General features: G+C 44.3%; 1 protein-coding gene across 1 annotated transcript in view; it reads left to right on the forward strand.

Annotated features, from left to right (window-relative positions):
* LOC139331661 (matrix metalloproteinase-15-like) overlaps positions 1 to 11,194 on the forward strand; it is a 26,951-nt gene extending 15,757 nt beyond the window's left edge. The window contains exons 6-10 of the mRNA XM_070963276.1: positions 373 to 569; positions 4,390 to 4,528; positions 8,776 to 8,926; positions 9,925 to 10,043; positions 10,360 to 11,194. Of these exons, the coding sequence (XP_070819377.1) occupies positions 373 to 569; positions 4,390 to 4,528; positions 8,776 to 8,926; positions 9,925 to 10,043; positions 10,360 to 10,874 (1,121 nt within the window). The 3' untranslated portion in view covers positions 10,875 to 11,194. The remainder of the gene's footprint in view (positions 1 to 372; positions 570 to 4,389; positions 4,529 to 8,775; positions 8,927 to 9,924; positions 10,044 to 10,359) is intronic.
* Positions 11,195 to 18,974: the final 7,780 nt, after the last annotated feature.

The following is an 18,974-nucleotide window of genomic DNA, read 5'->3' on the forward strand; positions in this document are numbered from 1 at the left end:
GCTTATTCTGAATTTGATGGCAGTATCACATTCCAAACAAGTTTGGACAGGAGCAACTGTTGTGGAACGCTCCAGAAACACCTGCTTAGATCATTCCACAGGTGAACAGGTTGATTGGTAGCAGGTGATAGTATCATGGTTGGGTATGAAAGGGGCATCCTGGAAAGACTCAGTCATTCACAAGCAAGGATGGAGGGAGGTTCACCACTTTGTGAACACATGATTGGATAAAGGACATCACTACATGAGCTCAGGAACACTTTGTGAAACTGTTGTCGGTCAGCAGAGCTCATTTGAAAATGATGTTGAATGTTGTCATCATGCAGAAAGTGGTAAAATAGGTTTAAGCTTTCTGTTTCTTTCTGCCTGAAGGTCTACCAGACAGCAGCCCCACCCAGGCACTGCCCACTGTGACTCCCCGTCGCCCGGAGCCCAGGCCCCCTCAAACACCTCCACGGCACCCAGACCGCCCCAGGACCACGGAGAGACCAGATCACTATGGACCCAATATCTGTGAAGGGAACTTTGACACGGTTGCTATGCTCCGAGGAGAGATGTTTGTTTTCAAGGTAAATGGTCTTAAATAGGATCCACAGCCTGCTGCTAGCTTGATTTAAGTTAGGAGCATAAAAGAGAAAAAGAGCTATACTTCCCTTCACAGTGGTTTATTACATGTCCGTGCTTGGAAATTCAGCTTCCAGCAGAGGAGCTGTCCTGACAAGTTAGCTCTGTCAATGAATAGTTATTCCTTTCTGGAGACTCAGTTCGAGACAAATGGCGTGTGCACGCCCAACAAGGGTCTGTTTTCACTCAGGTCCTTGTGGATTGTAAAACAACAGGGCCGGTGTTTTTTATGAGACGGACCACTGTTAAAAGGGTGGGGTGTGGTCAGGTGTTTGCCTTAAAGAGCCTCTGGACCCACACAAATATTCACAAGGGCTGAAGCAGCAGAGAGCCATTAGCTGGGACTTTACCTTTAAGAGATATGTTGTAGAAAACTGTCTGCAGTACCGGTCATTTTGCTGTCAGCTGGGTTTTATTATTGACTTAATGATTTGAAGTCTTGATATTCGTATTATGCAACTCAGCCATGTGGTCATTAGTTATTATCCATCTGTCTTTCCACCTATCGTGTCAATGAAGCAAGAAATTGATTCTCAGATTTAAATTAACTGAAGCTTCAGCAGCAAAAAGGACTCCTGTTCTTCCTGACACTCTATGCATAGCACAGCTGTACAAAGATAAGTAAGACGTGTTTCAGTGGGAGAGGTCAGAGGAGGCGTCCGGTGCTGGCAGCGTTGTACACTGAAGAGGTTTGCAGATATTAGACAGCGCTGGACAGAGGACACCCAGGCGTTACTGTAAAGGAGCCTCGGCTTCACTTCCAGAGATGTCGTCATGCTGTCTGAAATTGTCAACTGCAGCAGTAGGCAGTCAAACAGCTGAAGGTATCCAACAGTATCAAGCTATCAACACATCTTTAACTGGATCCCAGTAAACCTTTTGACTGCGTCAAGGGTGAAATATAAAACTTCTTTGAGCTGAAAAAGTAACTGTTGCAGATGTTTATTATGAAAACTGGAGCATTACTGGATGGACTTTTTGTTTACTCTGTCAAAAGTGGCCAAAAAGCCAGAGCATACATTTTTATGCATTATATCCATAAAAGGGCAAGCCAGTGCAATGAGAGACATACTACTATATCATTTCAACATAAACATGACTTTTAAAAGATCTGCATACCTACACATGACAACATAAACAAGGAAAATAAGTTCGACCTACATTACATTTTCAGTCAAGCAAAGTGTCTTTGTGTGACGTCTGTGATGACCGACCCTGTTTTCCCTTACTTTCAACGTGGTTGTAACTGCAGCCGTCAGTTGCAACACAGGCTGCAGTGTAATGCCTCTGGATGTCTGTGCGCCATCAGTGTACATCCACGAAAAGTGTTTGCTTTTGCAACTGACAGGCTCAGATTGTTGTTCTAAGTGTCTGATCCCAACAGAAGCAGACCTTTTTGTTAAAGAGCTGCTGTATTGCTCATGTCAGCGCCACCAGACTCCATTCACACAACATTTTCTCATCGTAAAACACACTTTCAAATGAAATGTAACGCACCAAACCCGTCTTATCTTTCATGGTTATCATCACCAGCACAACTGGTCAAAATAAACCCTTAATTCACTGAATCAGGAGAGGAGCGAGAGAAAGGTCACCAGACGAGCAGCAGAGGAAAACAGCATGGAGAGCGTTCAGACTTGAACTGATTTCTCTGATTCCCCGATAAAGGAAACTCTGGTCTTGTGACTTTTTTTCCATAATCAATTCATTTTCACAATTGAATTTCTGGATTTTTTTACAAATCAATTATATATTCAAATTAGAGAATTCGCTGACAGCCCTATTCCAGACGTGTAAAGGTCAGTCCATGAATATGTCCTATCTAGGACAGTAAATGTCTGACACTGACCAGTCATTTTAAGACTTGGATTTTAGCTGCCTGGACATGTGCTGCACATGGTCAAACAGTTATATCTGTGCTCTTGGGTTTCATCTCAGACAGTAATGTCTGTCTTCTTGGGTTTCATCCACAGTCATGAAAGTCATCTGGACAGCAAGTGTTAACCAGTGTCCAAACATTTTAAAACCATTGACCTGAAGCCATTAGTGTGCTTTTACAGATCAATCAATTTTGTGAACATAATTAGCATAATTCACTGTGTGAAAAATTAAAGCAACCATCTATGGCAAAATCCACATTCATGATTAAATCAAAGGTTTGCCGTTTTGTTATGTCGTTATCATTTCTTTACATGGGTCAGCATTTCTCCAATAATTTTATTTGTGACCAAATACCTGCAAAACTAATGACAGTCCCATGAGCCTCAGCTGTACTTTGTGCGTAGTGCTAACACGCTAAACCAAGATGGTGAACATGGTAAACATTATATCTGCGAAACATCTGCATGTTAGCGTTTAACTTAAAGCTCTCAGAGCTAGATTGCTTGCTTTATATGAGCACATGTACAGTAAACATTGAACTTCTCATTGTAGGCACCATGCAGCGGTCAAAAAGGACAAAGATTGACAAGTTGCATGCTCTCGCCAGATATTACTGTCTCTCTTGGCTTCAGATTGATTTCCAACTGAATATGCTGTTCATATTCGACTTGTCCTCATGTTACGCCTCCACTCGTCAAAAATTATAGTCATTAGTGGTAGACATTATTCTCCCTTGCTATTATTCTGCATAGGCAAAACTACCTACTGTATGTCGTGAATGAGTGGGAGTAATCTGCAGCACATCAGCAGCACTCAGAGTCTTTTGCTTTAAAAGAAGAAAGCAGCTGTCATTTTGGAAGAACATTTCTCCTTTCTCTGATTCAATTGTACTTGTTCACAGCAGAGGGCTGGGCTTAAAGACAACCAGCAGAGCACGTTGAGCCGCTTTCAGTATCGAAGCTCTCACACTGAGATCTTGTCTGTTCTTCTGAGGACTAATATGGTCTGTTCAGTCTTAATCCCAAGGAGCTGTCAGACCACACAAATTGAAGAACATGCAGTCCAGCCCTGTTCTTCTCTCTCAGCTCAGGCCAACCCATCTCCATTCTGTTCCGTTCCATAGCGTGCCGCGCCATCCTGTCTACCACTGTGTCCTGTGTGAAGGACGAAACTAGGTGTGCTTGCCAGAAAGAAGCAGCACTGAGCATTTTACCGTTACATTATCCAGGACGAGCAGGGCTACTGACTCACCACTTATGAATGAGTCTGAGAGCTCCTGGTGTAAATCTGTCTGCTGGGTGGTATGTGCAGCATACAGTAGATAAAATGTTCACAAGCCATGTGTCTTCTTGTGATTTCCATTGTTTTGTCTTGCTGCCTTGCCAGTGAAATCAAAGTGTTCTTTCTAAAAGTGATCTTGCAGCAGGCTGCGGTCAACAGGGAGAGTGCAATAAGGGAACGTGATAAAGCCACCAGAGCGGAGACTGACTATTATTAGCCTGCTAGGGTTCCGCTGTTGTTAGTTTATTGTACGTTCTGGTCTACTTATCCTGCAGAGCTCGGTTTGCTTGACATAAGGACCATTAAGCATTATGGCAGTGCTGTCTGTCCTCAGTGGGACAAATAGTTAAACTCAGTTGACAAATGAAAATGAATTTCTGTCTTGCACTAGCTGTGCATCCTTCCTGTCCTGTATGCACACAGGAATTTTTTGAACTTATCTGGGCATTGGTTTACTTTGGATGTGCTGGTCGGCTTTGAGTCTTAGCCAGGAGTTTAGAAAGACAGAGGACAGGAGAAACGATTGAATTTTTCAAACTGTGTTTAACTGACAATAAGAAATGGCGCCCACTCAAACACACTTCTTAATTTTGTCCCCCTCAGGGCCGTTGGTTCTGGCGGGTGCGCAAGAACAGGGTTCTGGATAACTACCCCATGCCTATCAGTCACTTCTGGAGGGGTCTGCCTGGAGACATAGATGCTGCCTATGAGAGACACGACGGCAGGTTCGTCTTCTTTAAAGGTAAGCAGCGAACACACAAATACTGATGGATGCATGCTGCTCAACACACAGCTCCCAGTATGTGATTAGTCCTTACAAGGACCAACAGTTGACAGTGGTCCAAAACTACATTTACATTTTAAGGCAATATGGCGGGTATACAACACCCCTAACAACTCTTATCCAGAACAACATGCTTTATTCAAGAAATGTTTCTGGCTGCTGCTGTGATGAAGAAATCATAGATGATTTTTTTTTGCAGTATTTTTGGCAATGGGGGGGGGACTTTTCGTAAAAGATCATCACACATTCATTCATCCATAATCCTTTTCTGTTGTCAGCGAATAGCAATTGCTCCACTCCATCTCCTTTAAGGAATTAGCAAACCATCTACATTTCTGATTATTGTTGCCATAAAAAAAGGCCCGACCCTGTTCTAAATAAACTTCTTCTGGTATTATTAGCTGTCACTTAGAGCATGACAGATGTCCAGGAGCAACAAAAGCCTTTGAGAATATGCCCAATTTTGAAATTGGGGTACAAGCTGCCTTACAGCATGCAAGAAAAAAAAGACAGAAACTTTGTGTCACAACACTGCTGTGCTTCAGTGGCATCAACACTCGTGTTTGGATTCAGTTTCCAGTGAAGCAGTGCAGTGTACTCTGCCAGACCAATACACAATCATAGTTGGATTCAGTCTGAAGTCAGTCGTTCTTGCATATGTAGAAGTCATGCCTGCCCTTTAAGGTAAAATATTCCTTTGTCCTCATCTTTATGGATAAGGATGGATGTAAGTGCAGTTTTCAGGAGCATATGGAACATAACTCTACCCTGTATACCATACACTCTGCTGCATAGAAAACAGTCCACCATCTGGTTTCTCCTGTACAGCCTGAATACTGTTAGATTGCTCCATGTCTTAATGCTTTCATATTTTAACAGTAAAAATGATTCTGGAACTTCCTTCATCTTCTGCAGATAATGTTGAAGATTTACTGTACATACTCCTAACGCCAGCCTGGAGAAAGCAGGGATACATAATGTATTCTACATGCAGAGTATAAATCTGCGTTAGCACAGGTCATTATTTATACTGTGAGTCACTGAGGGGAGCTTTAAAGATGTTGAATGAAAAAGAAAGAACTCTGTCTATAATGCAGCTTGACTCTGGGAGATCCAGGCTTTGGGGCAGCTGTTGATGATGATGAGGAGGAGGATGATATCATCAGCAAGCCTCTCAGTGTGAAATTTGGCTGCAAGCCATTAGCAAAGAAAGAAAAAAGGAAGGAAGGAAAGATTTAACCTTGTGAGGCAGCTGGATTCACGAGATCACGAGACCACACTAGACCATGCAATCTGAAAATCTTACCAGGCTTAGAGTTATCCGTGTGACCAAACACACATTGGTTTTGTAACAGTCAGCATCCTATGAAGAGCTACTGGCAGCTACAGGCATGGTTAGACGACAGTGAGGGAAGTGACTATTTCGAAACAGTTGTGGCTCCTGAAGAGTTAGCATAGATCAGGGGTGGGGAACCTTTTTCATATTGAGGGCGATTTGAGTTTTTACAACATCCTTCGATGGCCATGCTCAGTGGTGTGTTGCCTCATTGCATTTGAACTTGCCACAGCTTTAATTTGCCTTCAAATGATTCCACATTTGAAAGAAAGAGAATGACGGCACGGTGGGCAGCGGGTAGTGCGCATGTCTCACAGCAAGAAGGTCGCCGGTTCAATCCCCGGGTCGGGCGGGGCCTTTCTATGTGAAGTTTGCTTGTTCTTCCCGTGCATGCGTGGGTTCTCTCCGGGCACTCCGGCTTCCTCCCAAAGACCAAAAACATGCTCATTAGGTTAATTGGTGACTTTAAATTGTCCTTAGGTGTGAGTGTGAGCGTGAATGATGCCCTGCGATCGTCTGGCGACCGGTTCAGGGTGTACCCCGCCTCTTGCCCGTTGACAGCTGGGATAGGCTCCACCCCCCCCGCAACCCCAAAAGGGATAGTTGGGTGTAGACAATGGATGGATGGATGAAGAAAAGAATGTCCACCATGAAGGCCAAATCACACACACACAAGCACTTGATATCACTGAGTTTCCACATCAAGTTTCCTTCATCTCTATGAATTATTTCAGAATGAAGAATGGCGTAGATGCTGCTGTAACATCAGTCACATCAGAACTGGAGAGTATTTCTTCATTGAAAAGCAAAGAAGCACTGAAGGCTTTCCTCCACTGAAAATGTGTTTTCACTCTTCTCCCAATTGGCACCAGCAGGAGTTCAACTACAACATCATATGCTTTGTTGATGTGATTGGTCAAAGTTAGCCTGTGATAGATCGCGATAGACAGATGGTTCATCCAATCACTTGCCAAGTATTTTTTGCCCTATTCCAAACAGTGTCCAAGGATGACTTCACAGATGGTTCTGTGTAACAAACCATCTGGCATGTCAGGTTAGGAAAGACTGGCAGACCTGAGTGTCTGAATGTCTGATAGACCAATCAGATTAGTAGCCAACCTGACTTCCTGTCAGCCTGAAGACGGCAGGCCCTTCTGTATCTGAGATTTTGTATGCACTTGTGTTTTCATGGCTTTGGGAGCTGAGATTTTGAGGTAGACAAGTATCCCAGCGTATACATGACATCCTATCAGCAGTGACGGACAACAAAACCCACACCTATCACAGCCTGTGTTAACCTATTGAGGAAGTAATTGTGACCAGGCCAAAGTTCAGACACCACACTGTACATATTATACATTGACAACATAACCCTTTCCATGCATGTTGGTTGACTGAACTGTTGTTTCCATAATTTAATTTAGTGTGGTAAATGTGTCCTAATGTGGTGAAATTGTCAAATTGTTTTTGTATGGCCTTCTGTGGGCTAGCTAGCAAGACAATCTAGCTCTAGAGAGCAGGCCTCTCCACCTCCTAAGATGACCATCTACATCCATAGTTATTTCCACTGAAAACAGCGTCCTCAGTGAGCGTGCAGAGGCAGTGCAGTGCTATGTGAGCAGATTTCATTTTGTTGCAAATATGCAGTACATAAGAGTGAGGACATGAAGCATGTTGTGAGCTGTCAAGTCAACAAGAAAGCTCTTGTATCTATTGTAAATTGAGTGGACTGCATTGTTGTATTCTGGGAACTTTGGAGTCCTGAGTTCAATTTACCAACCTCCAGGAAAGAGAGGTCAAACTCAAACTTGTGGAACTTGTCAAGTACTAAGAAAGGTACTGGGGGGAAAATATATATATATATAATGGATGAATGGATGAATGGATGGATGGATTGGACATGGATAGCAGGTCAACATCAGAAACTTTAACATGCAAAAATAAATTAATCCACTACACAGCTGTTGTATTACCCAGAGGTCTGACAGCTGTTTTTAGCCCAAACAAGCCCAACTGTAAAAACCACAGTTTTTATCTCTTCAGAATAACAGCAATTGCACAGCATGAAGGAATCAAATGTTTCGGTCACGGAGGCACTCCTCTGTACTTATGGAAAGTCATGGAACAAGTCATGGGATTTTGCATCAGGGCCGTGCTCTGCAGGAACCCTGGGAAGCATTGCGTCAACCACTCGTTCTCTCCAGATGCTGAGTGTAGAACTTTCATTTTAAATGAGGAGCAAAGGGGCCGGAGGTGGGTGGGTGGATGGGTGGGTAGGCGGGTGGGTGTGCGTGAATGCAGATTGAAGCCAAGAGGAGATATGTAATGGTGCCAGGAGGACTGGAGTCCCCCAGTCTTACACAGTCAAAACAATAAAACCTTCCCTTCAGCCTGACATAAGACAAGCTGCTCCTAATGGATAATTACAAGCAAAACCCAAACTCCTGAGTCGCTGATGTTGTACTCTGTTTTTTGATTGCTTGCCAACACATCATTATTGCATTCACATAATTCACAAGTGTGTGTAAATGCTGGTTTTGGTTTCTCTGATTGTGCTCTTTTTATACCTCATTCAGTTTCAGTCATTTAGCATATTCTGTGCCAGCAAAGTAACTGTGAGCAGAATGTGGGTTGGTACGTCTGTTCTTGTAATGTATGTGGACGTGTGTAAGTTTCATAAGTGTGTATGATCTTGTGTGAGTTGTTTTTTCCGAAATCCATAAGGGTTACGAGTGGGAGTGGATAGGGCATGTGCAGATGTATGCACCAGAGAGGATCATTAAGTGATTTTTCACTCTCCTCTCCTCTCCTCTCCTCTCCTCTCCTCTCCTCTCCTCTCCTCTCCTCTCCTCTCCTCTCCTCTCCTCAGGAAACAGATTTTGGCTTTTCAGGGAGGCTAACCTGGAACCAAGCTATCCTATGGAGCTGGTTGACTATGGTCGCGATATTCCCTATGACCGAATAGACACAGCTATCTGGTGGGAGCCATCTGGCTACACTTACATCTTTCAAGGAGATTGGTAACGTGTCCTATGACCTGTCAGCATCACATGAAACCTTTTCTGTCTAATCTAAGTTCCCACTATATCAGTATATTATCTATTACTGTGTCAATAGATTAATTAGATATGAACGTCAAGTTAGCATGTTACAGACTGAGCTTGATCTCAGCTGCTGTCATTCCATGAAATAAAATCAATATGACTTGTAAATGCTCAGATATATGCTTTTTTTATAAATAATGGGTGACACCTATCTGACGATTGGAAGGAACCAGATTCAGAAGTGTTTTTGTCACATTACTTCACCGCAAATGCAATACAAGCTGGAGCTCTTCTCCTTGTATTTTTGTTGCTTTGGAAGTGTAACGTTATCCTTAAGCTGCTCAAACTGGTCCAGTCTTAACATATCAGATTGATTGAGTGATTGGTTTGTGATTTTACCCTCAAAGAATTTGTATTTTTCAAATATGGCTTTAATTAAATAGAGGCAGAAAATAATGAGTACAATACAGTATGAAGGTTTAACATCCATCCACCTGGAGGTTTCTCTTTTTGCTTCCAGTGTATGGACTAAAAGACTGAGCTCACATGAATAATTCATGTTAGGAATGTCCATCATCGCCCTGGAAGTATTAAGCTATGCAAGAGTAGACAGCAGCTGTACTTGCACAGCTCCTTGATAACAAAGTTAGAAAGTTCTGTGAACAATAAAAACATACAGAACAAACATAAGTATATGCCAGGGTAACACATTTATGAAAACACTCCTAGAAAAATAATGACACTGTAGGTCTACAGATTCAATAAGCCCTGGCTGTGGGCACAGTGTGACTAACTGACTTCCTCTTTACCAGTGAATTTACAGTCAGAACAGATTTGAATGTTCTGTGGAAAGCGTGTTGTTTTATACACACCCTGTAGGCCCAGCGTGTACTGTGCTGTGTGAGAAGTCTGTTCTTGTCTTGTTTGGACACTTGATAAACAGTAACAACCCTCTCCTCCACTGCTGTCTGCAGGTACTGGCGCTTCAACGAGCAGTCACGCTTGGCTGACAGAGGCTACCCGAAACCAATCAGCGTCTGGGATTCGTCAGTGCCTTCTACTCCCAAGGGGGCCTTCCTCAGCGATGATGGGGGTGAGCTGAGAAGAAGAGTGGTTTCTGAGTGTGTGTGTGTGTGTGTGTGTGTGTGTGTGTGTGTGTGTGTGTGTGTGTGTGTGTGTGTGTGTGTGTGTGTGTGTGTGTGTGTGAAAGGGGGCAAGGAGGGGCTGGGACAGACAGGTTCACATATGAAACAAAGACTCAGGGTGTGGTCAAGAAACCATCAGGAGAGAGGGGAAGTTATTTTTCAATAAATGAAACAATTTTGAGTCAAAATTTAATTCTTTATTTTATAAGCATATTTTCATACTGTTATGTTGGCTGACATCTTCTGCTCTCTTTCCTTCTTCAGCATACACCTTCTTCTACAAAGGATCAAAGTACTGGAAGTTTGACAACCACCGCATGAAGAGCGAACCCGGCTACCCTAAGTCCATTCTGAGAGACTTCATGGGCTGCAGCGTGGACCTGGACCCAGACAGAGACACGGACACAGACTCAGGACGCAAGTACCCAGACGTGAACCGCCCACCGTTCAACCCGGATGCAGGACGTGACGGCGACAAGGGCAAAGACCGGGATGGAACGGATCGCAGTGGAACGGACAAAGACGCGGGCAGAGGGTCAGACAACGACAAAGACGAAGACTACCGTGAGGGTCGTGAAGAAGACACCAACGAGGTGGACGTGGTGCTGAAGGTGGACGACAGCGAGGAACGGACCATGAACATCCTGATGGTAACCATCCCACTGGTCCTGGTGCTGTGCATCCTGGGGCTGATCTACGCCATCATCAACACGCTGCAGAGCAAAGGTGCACCGCGGCTGCTGGTGCACTGCAAGCGCTCGCTGCAGGACTGGGTCTGACCCTTGACATGAGGGGAAACTGAACTTTGAACTCCAATTGGGTCTTAGACACCACCCTCCTCTAATCAAACCCTCTTCCCAGTGATCCATCGGTCTCAAGTCTCTGTGCTCAGTGGCTCCTGCAACTCGTAGTACATGTGGTAGTAGATCCAATATTGTACTGACACACACACACACACACACACACACACACACACACACACACACACACACACACACACACACACACACACACACAAACAAACTAGAAGTAAACACAAATTATGTCTTACATATACATACCCTCTAACTCAAACACACACACACACACACACACACACACACACACACACACACACACACACACACACACACACACACACACACACACCACCCTAACCTCCTCCTGCCTCCCATGGTGCTCTACAATGCAGTGACTGCAGTCTATTTATATGAGAGAAGTTTGCACATTGTTTTTTTTTCTTGTTATTTTTGTTTTGGTTCATTTTGTGTGACTTTTTGTTTTTATTATTATTTCTAAACCAGGAAGGCCCTTCTATTCTCTCTCTGCACCGCCCTCCCTCTTCCCCTAATCTCAGTGGGAGCTTTTTCCTCACTGATAACTTGACATCTGCTCATGCTATCACAGTCGCGAGACACGGACAAAATGCAAAGGGTTAGAAAAGAAAGAGCGATTTGATGACAGGCCATTGTGCTTCATGTCGGGTTTAGTCGTGTTACTTCCTCCCTTCATCATCCTCATCTTTATGTTGCTCCATCTCTTCCCCTGTTCCCTGCAGTGCAGCCTGTCGTGGGGTGGAGGTGAGGCGGAGAGAAACATTTCACTGTAGTTTACATTAAGAGGTATTTAGAGGCCTGTGTTTAGTCCAGGTATCATCCTCCCTTTGACTCCCTCTGTGGCTGAGGTTGGATCAGAGTTGAGCTTATGGGTTGGGCACTGCTTTTGTTTTAAAGGATAATTCCAGTTTATTACCATTTAGATGTTGTTTTTGATCTTAACTTGAATAGTAATAATAACACCATTCTTGTCAGGTTAACCCCTGAGGTCTCGTCGTGTGGCCATGTTGCTAAGAAGATGTGGATCATCCAGGCTTCACCTCCAGATTAGATCTGTTTAACAGGGGGTTTGTTTCAAGGAATGGCTTGACATTTTGAGAAATAAATACCCCTTTTTTAACAGTGAGATCTCATGTCCATATGCTAAACATGAAGCTACAGGCAGCAGGGAATTAGCCTGTGTTAGCATCAGGACTGAAAGAAGGGGAGATCATTTAGTCTGGCTCCACCAGCACCTCTGAATTCTCTCAATTGACACACTATACTGTACATTGCTTGTTTAAGCTTGTTGAATCTTTGGATAAAAATTAGAGAGTATCTCAAAATGTGGAGCAGATAGAGGTGATGGCTGTGAGAATTAGACCAAGGTTGTAATAAATAGTAATTATCCTTAATCCTAATCCAAACTACTACTGCTCTGTTTTCCTTCTTTATCTTGAGCTCTCGTAGCTTTACCTTGCTCTTCCTTATTTGGAAACCATTTAAAGACCTCTTTGACTGAAAGGGTAAACAGACTTTAAAGGGGACTCTTCCTCTAGCTTTCATGTATGTGGCCTCCTTTCTGTCAACAGTAAGGCCCTGTCTTTGTGCAACAGAGGAGACAGACTAATGGTTAAGTTAAAAAGTCAGTTCACTGTGAAATAACAGCATTTGTGTGTGTGAGAGAGACATAAAACAAGGGAAAGACAAAGCAAAGCCACGGCCTTTAGCTCCAGAGCAGGATGGAACACCACAAATGCAGCGCAGCAGTGGCAGGGTGCAGCTAATGAACCGTGCGGGTTATGATGGACTTTTTACAGCTAGTGCTCTTTTGAAAGGACACTTTTAGAAACGCTGATGACCCTGTGGTCTATCTGCTGCAAATATAGCGGAGCTGGAAGCAGCAGGGTGGGCTCGGGCCATGCAGACTCATGTGAACACGGACTAATCCTCTTCATTAAAAAACAGCAGGTGTGTGGAGATGCTGTTGACCTCATGTGACCCGAAAGTAAACTTTGAACTCTCAGAACCAAAACACACAGCTCCCACTTTCAGCTCGCAACAACAGAGATGTCAGAAAATCTTAAATCCTCACTATGCCTGTATTAGAGAGCCATGTCGTTTTACATTTGAGCTTGGATTTTTCATGCTGTTCCTCACAGCTAGTGGTTTCCATTTATTTTCAAAGAGGATGAGAATCACCGAGCAGATTATGTGAAGTGAGAATGAATGTACCTTTGACCAAACTTGCAGGCTTGATGTTCACTTGGATCGATTGTACAACTCAAGCAAGGTTGTTTGATTCTGCTTGCTGATTTTATATTTTTATATTGTACAGAAATGAATGGAAACCAGTGGCTGCCATGGAACAGCAAGATTTGTAAAATCACATTGTTAGAGTGGTGAAGGTGCTAAGTTGTGCAAAACCAGCGGTGTTGTCCTTTAAAATCACCCTTTTGTCTTTCAAGAAGAGAAACAATATGATATCAAACAATATCAAGAATTTCCTATCATATTTGCAGAATGAGCTGTCCTATTTCAAAATCTTCAGCAAGTGTAGCAGCAATGGAAAATGTGAAATGATCTCGCCATAGCTAGTTTTATCAGAAAAATAAGATTCTGAGTCCACAAGCCCGGCTAAAATTAGAGAGAGTAGGAGTGGACGACGTCAGAGTGCAACTTAAAAAATGAATGGGAGGAAGGCTTATCTGAGGTAGCATTAAGAAGTGAGCTGCCTGTCTGACCAGAGGGGGCTCAGGTTACACAGATGTGGACGGGGAGGGTGAGGAGAGACTTCCTGCAGCTGAGACAAGGAAAGGGGGAGGGGGAGGGAGGCTGACCTTGTCTCCCTGAGCTTGCAAAGTTTGGATCTCAGGAATAAGGAGGGGTGGGAATGGAGAGAGAGAGAGAGAGAGAGAGAGAGAGAGAGAGAGGACTTTGATGGCTCTATTCCACTGGCAGCAGCTCATGTGACCCAAATTCTCCTGCTCGCTCGAAAGCAGCGCTGGCCAAAGAGGAAACTTTAACTTACAGTGGGTGACAGGCTTTTTTAGGAAAGCTTGCTCTAAGTGCTTTGCTCATAGTTGTGTATGTGCCCCCTGACTCCTTTAATTCCACAAGCAGTAGCAGGTTGTCTTTGTCTGTCTGTCTCACAGACCGTACGTTGACGGCACATATTCATAATAGTGCTGCTGTGGTAGGCCTGCAGCTGGGTGAAGACAGGCTGAGGGGAGACACCCACGCAGACAGACGGAAAGCTAACAGGACACCTGTACTGAAAGGAAGAGCAGGAGGAGCATCGTCAGTCGTCACCAGAAGTCTGGAGATTGATTGTGGCCGGTCGATAGTGGTTGCCAGGAAACAGTGCCCTGTGTCCATTGCTCACCTCCTCATCCTCAGGGTTGGGGGTGGGGGGCTTAGGCAGGCGAGGCTAATCAGCGTTAAAAGCACCCCAACCCCCTCTCCTCTCTCCTGTCCATCGGTTCTACAGGAACATCAGTGAGTGCTTAGACAGCGTAGCGTCTGGACAGGCTCTGAAAACGCTGAATCATCGCGGCAGACCCATCGTTGTGTTCGTAGTTCTTCTGCCTCAACCCTCCTTTTCTCTCCTCTGTAACCTCCACACAGAGTCCACAGGGAATGAACCACTTCAAAGCTAAAATAAGCACTTCAAAGTCAAAAAAAGTCGAGTGCACCTGAGTTCGCGTCGCAGTCCTGGTGACTCAGCAGTTTGAGAGGTTGTGGGCAGTGACACTGACAGGGATGGAACCGTCTCAGGACACCAAGCAGACTCTGTCCAGGCTGATTGATGCATGTGTTTGTGTTTGTGTGTGTGTCGAGGTGTTCAGTTAATCAGCTCTGCTCTCCATAAGCGAGGCTTGTTCTCTGACTGTAAATCTCCCACACTCCCCCCTGCACACTCAGCCCAACCCTCGAAGCCCAGAGGAATCATAATAACAACAATGGCCTTCTCTCTCTCGCTCTCTCTCTCCTCCCCCTATTTTCTCTCCCTAATACACACACATAAACACATTATTGTCTTCCCCAACCTCACCTTCCTCCCCCCTCCCCTCTTCCTCTCCCCCCTTAGGAAAGTAGTCCAGGCCAAGGTCCAGCCTCACACAGCAGAGCCTGTTTTTAGATCCACCTCCTTGTTCAGCAACATTTAACACTGGGGAGGATCTCACTTTAAAAGCACCGTACCTGTCAGCTCTTGAGTTTGGTGAATGCCGACTTGGCAACAGGATGTCATACTCAGATGTAAAGTTGCAAAGGCTGAAGGTCTTTTATGTTAATGCCGTGTTGGTTTTGAAGCCCAGGGCCTTGATGCAAAGTCTAGGTAAGGTGAGGACATCGCTGAGCTTGTCTGAGCTTTCATCTCTCTCAGGATGTGTTTCTGTAAACACTGCATGTTAAGCGTTCCTCGTGCAGCCCTGCTGGATTGGCTCTGGGCTTTAGACCTTTCTTTTTTTGGTCTTTTATTTCAATGAGCACCTCTGTTCAAACCTCCACAGTCTTTCAGGAGGCAGGTATTCCTCTAGCTGTGTCTTTGTTCTCCACTCTGAGCACTCTTTGTGTTTTGGCTTCCTGCGGTCACTGTGTATCACTGCACTTCCTAAAAGCCACTAGCTTCAAAAGTCATTGCATCAACCCTGCGCAAAGCCCGAACACTGCCGGGGAAAAGCAGATGAATAAAGAACAAACTGAGAAGATCAAAGCAGAAAGGAACAAACCTGTCTGATGTGACAGGCAGCAGTAAATCTCGGGTCAGCTCTGTGGCTCACGATGCCTCGAAAGGCAGACAATTGTGGGTTGTCCAGTTGCTCTTTTCCCAGAGTGCATCTCACCTTGCTCACTGAGCCCATCCACTCTGAAACCACTCATTTCAAATCACCACTTGACTAACTCAGCTACTCACCGCAGGGATGAAACGGAAAAGATGGCTGACAAATGACTGAGCGTCTGTGTTGTCAGACGAGCTTCAGACTGCCGTCGACTGTCGAGCTGAAGAAAGCTGCTTTCATCCACTAACTGCAGCTACAGTAGAGAGTAGATGTTGTTGGATTCAGTCGGTTCTGCACTGACCATCAATAGAGGAACTTGGCGTCTCACACTTGAACTTCTCTCTTCGGTAATGGTTTCTTCAGTTTCTGAAAAAAACGTCCCCGGCTGGGATGAGATGGGGTTAAAAATAAAGAAGAAAGCAGCAGTCGATCCGGACAGATGAGGTTATTGTTTGTATTTGATCTTTTGTCTTATTTTGATTCTGTGCATTTTTTTCTCTCCAAACTTGATATGACATTTTTTTTGGTTAATAACATTCCAATTAGTTTTTTTGATTGGTTGTTAGCGTTTTGTTTTTTCTCTGTAGAAAATGTAAGATTTTATACGTTTGTGTTGTGTGTTCACCTCTAGTTGAGTGTGTTAACAAGCCATGCTGGACATGTACACATTAAAAATTGCTCCGAAAGTATGCCGTGTTTTGAAGCTTGTTTCACAGTGACTGGTGAAGCACAGTGCTTTCTGAAGAGAATACAGAATCACAATTCCACACACCCATGCACACATACAGAACACACACCCTCAACTCTCTTCCTGCGGTGAGGTCACTGTCCATAGGGCCTTGCTTCCTGTCTCACACGGGACAGGCAGCGCAGCGGCTTTATGGGCCACAAGAGGTGGGGAGAGAGGGGTCTGGCTGTTTGCCAGGAAAGCACATGAGCAGGGAGGAAGTTAGCAGGCAGCTTGTAGAGCCTGTAAGAAACCAAGCAGCCAATGGTGTCATCACACTGAGAGGAAGTTCATTGTTCACAGCACCACAATGCTTTTTTTTGCGATGGATTTTATACAAACACCAAATTAGAGAGCAGGGATTGATGGCAGACTGTAATGAGATGTTTTTGTGACTCGGAGTAAGATGTTTCCAAGACCAAAAAAATGAAACGGCACCATCTCACATCCCGTCGGAGGCGTAATTGGCCAAAACTGACACCAAATGATAGTTATTTTGTTTTCATCGGAGTCCTCCTGATCAATTAATGGAGGAGCCTAGCTGAGGGCTGCAGGCTTGAAATAGAAATAAAAACGATTTATCACTGGGATGAGGAAAAAGAAAGAAGGCATGCCAGAGGGCTAACAGTGTCTGACACATCAGTCCAGAGTGAAACATCTCACCAGCAGTTTGAGGCACAGTTGAGATGTCGTAGAGATAACAATGAACCCCAGAATATGAACCTCACGACATACATAATGTAAAGAGATTCCATACATACCAAAACCAATCATACATCAGTCCATGTCTCAATACTTTACAAGCCCCCCCCCCCCCCCCCCCCCCCCCCCCCCACACACACACACACACACACAACCACCACCCTGCCAATTTGTTCCTACTGAAGACAGAAATATTAAAAACCAGGTAACACATATGTGGCTATGTGGACCTGACTCATAATAAGATGGAGCACCCAGTGCAGCAGTACAGCTCACTGATGTGTTTTGAATAGTTTTTGGACAATGTGGCACAGAGGAATCAGCTCAGGCTTCCACAGACGGCACTGGAATCAATGAACTGCGATGTGAAGGTTAACATTTGATGAAGGAATCAAGCCAGCCACGGCTGCGACCATCCAGCTCTGATTTGGGTGTTCCAGTGAGATATGTTGAAAGAGGCACCTGTAGGATTGCACTTGGTGTATTCTTCACCTCCGACTGATGATTTTCTTACTTTGCTCCTGATGCCACCAGCAGGTCACATGTTCCAGCTATCCCAACTCTTCAAGAAATACTCCACTGAAAGGCTGTTTTCAGAATCTGCTGTGATTAACTATTAACTTTCAGCATAACTAAACTTGCTCAAGTTGTGTGCAAAAATTTGACAAAGCCAGTTTTGATCTCAAAATCTCCATTCATTCATTCATTTGTGGCCACGTGGGTCATACACACAGCATTGACAAATGATGTCAGCAGACAGTTGCACATCCAGCTAACACACAGCATCGTAAGCATTCACCTGTTTTTTTAGTCACCTGATCAACGTAACTTTAATGTTCACACTCCTTTTTTCTCTATTTTGGTCTCCACCAACTCTTGAGGGGAATTTCCAGCTTTTTGGCTGTTAAATGCTCCACTTTCTTCACCAGCTAGTTGTGAACTGCTACATCGTCCAGCTGGTTCCACTGTGCAGAGCTTTTTCACCACAATCCCCTGCCAACCTGGAAACAGCCATTCAACAGAACAGCTTGCTTTGCTAAAACGCTGTAAAAGCTGTGGGAAGTGCAGAGTTGGGTGATAGTTGTCTTTATCTGTTATGTAATTTCAACCATTGTTAATATAAAATATTGCTTCTAACAGTTTTAATGTCCATGACCTGTCCTCGAGGGCTGCTACAGACTTTAGCCTATCTGACAAACATACTATTTGTTCTGTAACTTCTTAGAACGATCGATAACCACCAATATGAAAATTGTGCTTTGCTGATCCCGTGTCAGATTTTATAATCAGGGACAAGTCTGTTATGATAGTCCAGGAGGATGGATGCATAACCAGTATAAGCTGTCCTCCGGAATGACCTACTTTAAGATGCACTTTTGACCGTTAAAACTTGGACATACCTCTACGCACTTTGTAAACAAACAACTTAAACAGTGTGTGTCGTGCGTACACGTTACTTGAGCATGTTGGTCTGCTCTGCACTGTGTTTACATGCTTTTAATGCTTTCCTGCTGTGTACGTGTGTTTATGTGAAGCCTGAGTCTGGCCAGGATCATTGCTTGTTAATCTATCTGCTACAGTTATCACCAGGTACACCCTGTGGAGCGCAGTAATGGCTTGCAGTCATCTTTCTGCCGGGTAGAAAATGAACTCACTTTTATCGCCACAACACACACACACACACACACACACACACACACACACACACACACACACACACACACACACACACACACACACACAGAAAGAGAGAGAGAGCAGGTTAATCACTAGCTGCAAATGTCTGAATGTGGTTAAGTTGAACCTCATTAAAGGATACTTTTCCAGTGGGCTAATACACCTGTTAGACAT

The sequence above is a fragment of the Chaetodon trifascialis genome, chromosome 1, assembly GCF_039877785.1.
Source record: "Chaetodon trifascialis isolate fChaTrf1 chromosome 1, fChaTrf1.hap1, whole genome shotgun sequence".
Classification (NCBI taxonomy): domain Eukaryota; kingdom Metazoa; phylum Chordata; class Actinopteri; order Chaetodontiformes; family Chaetodontidae; genus Chaetodon; species Chaetodon trifascialis.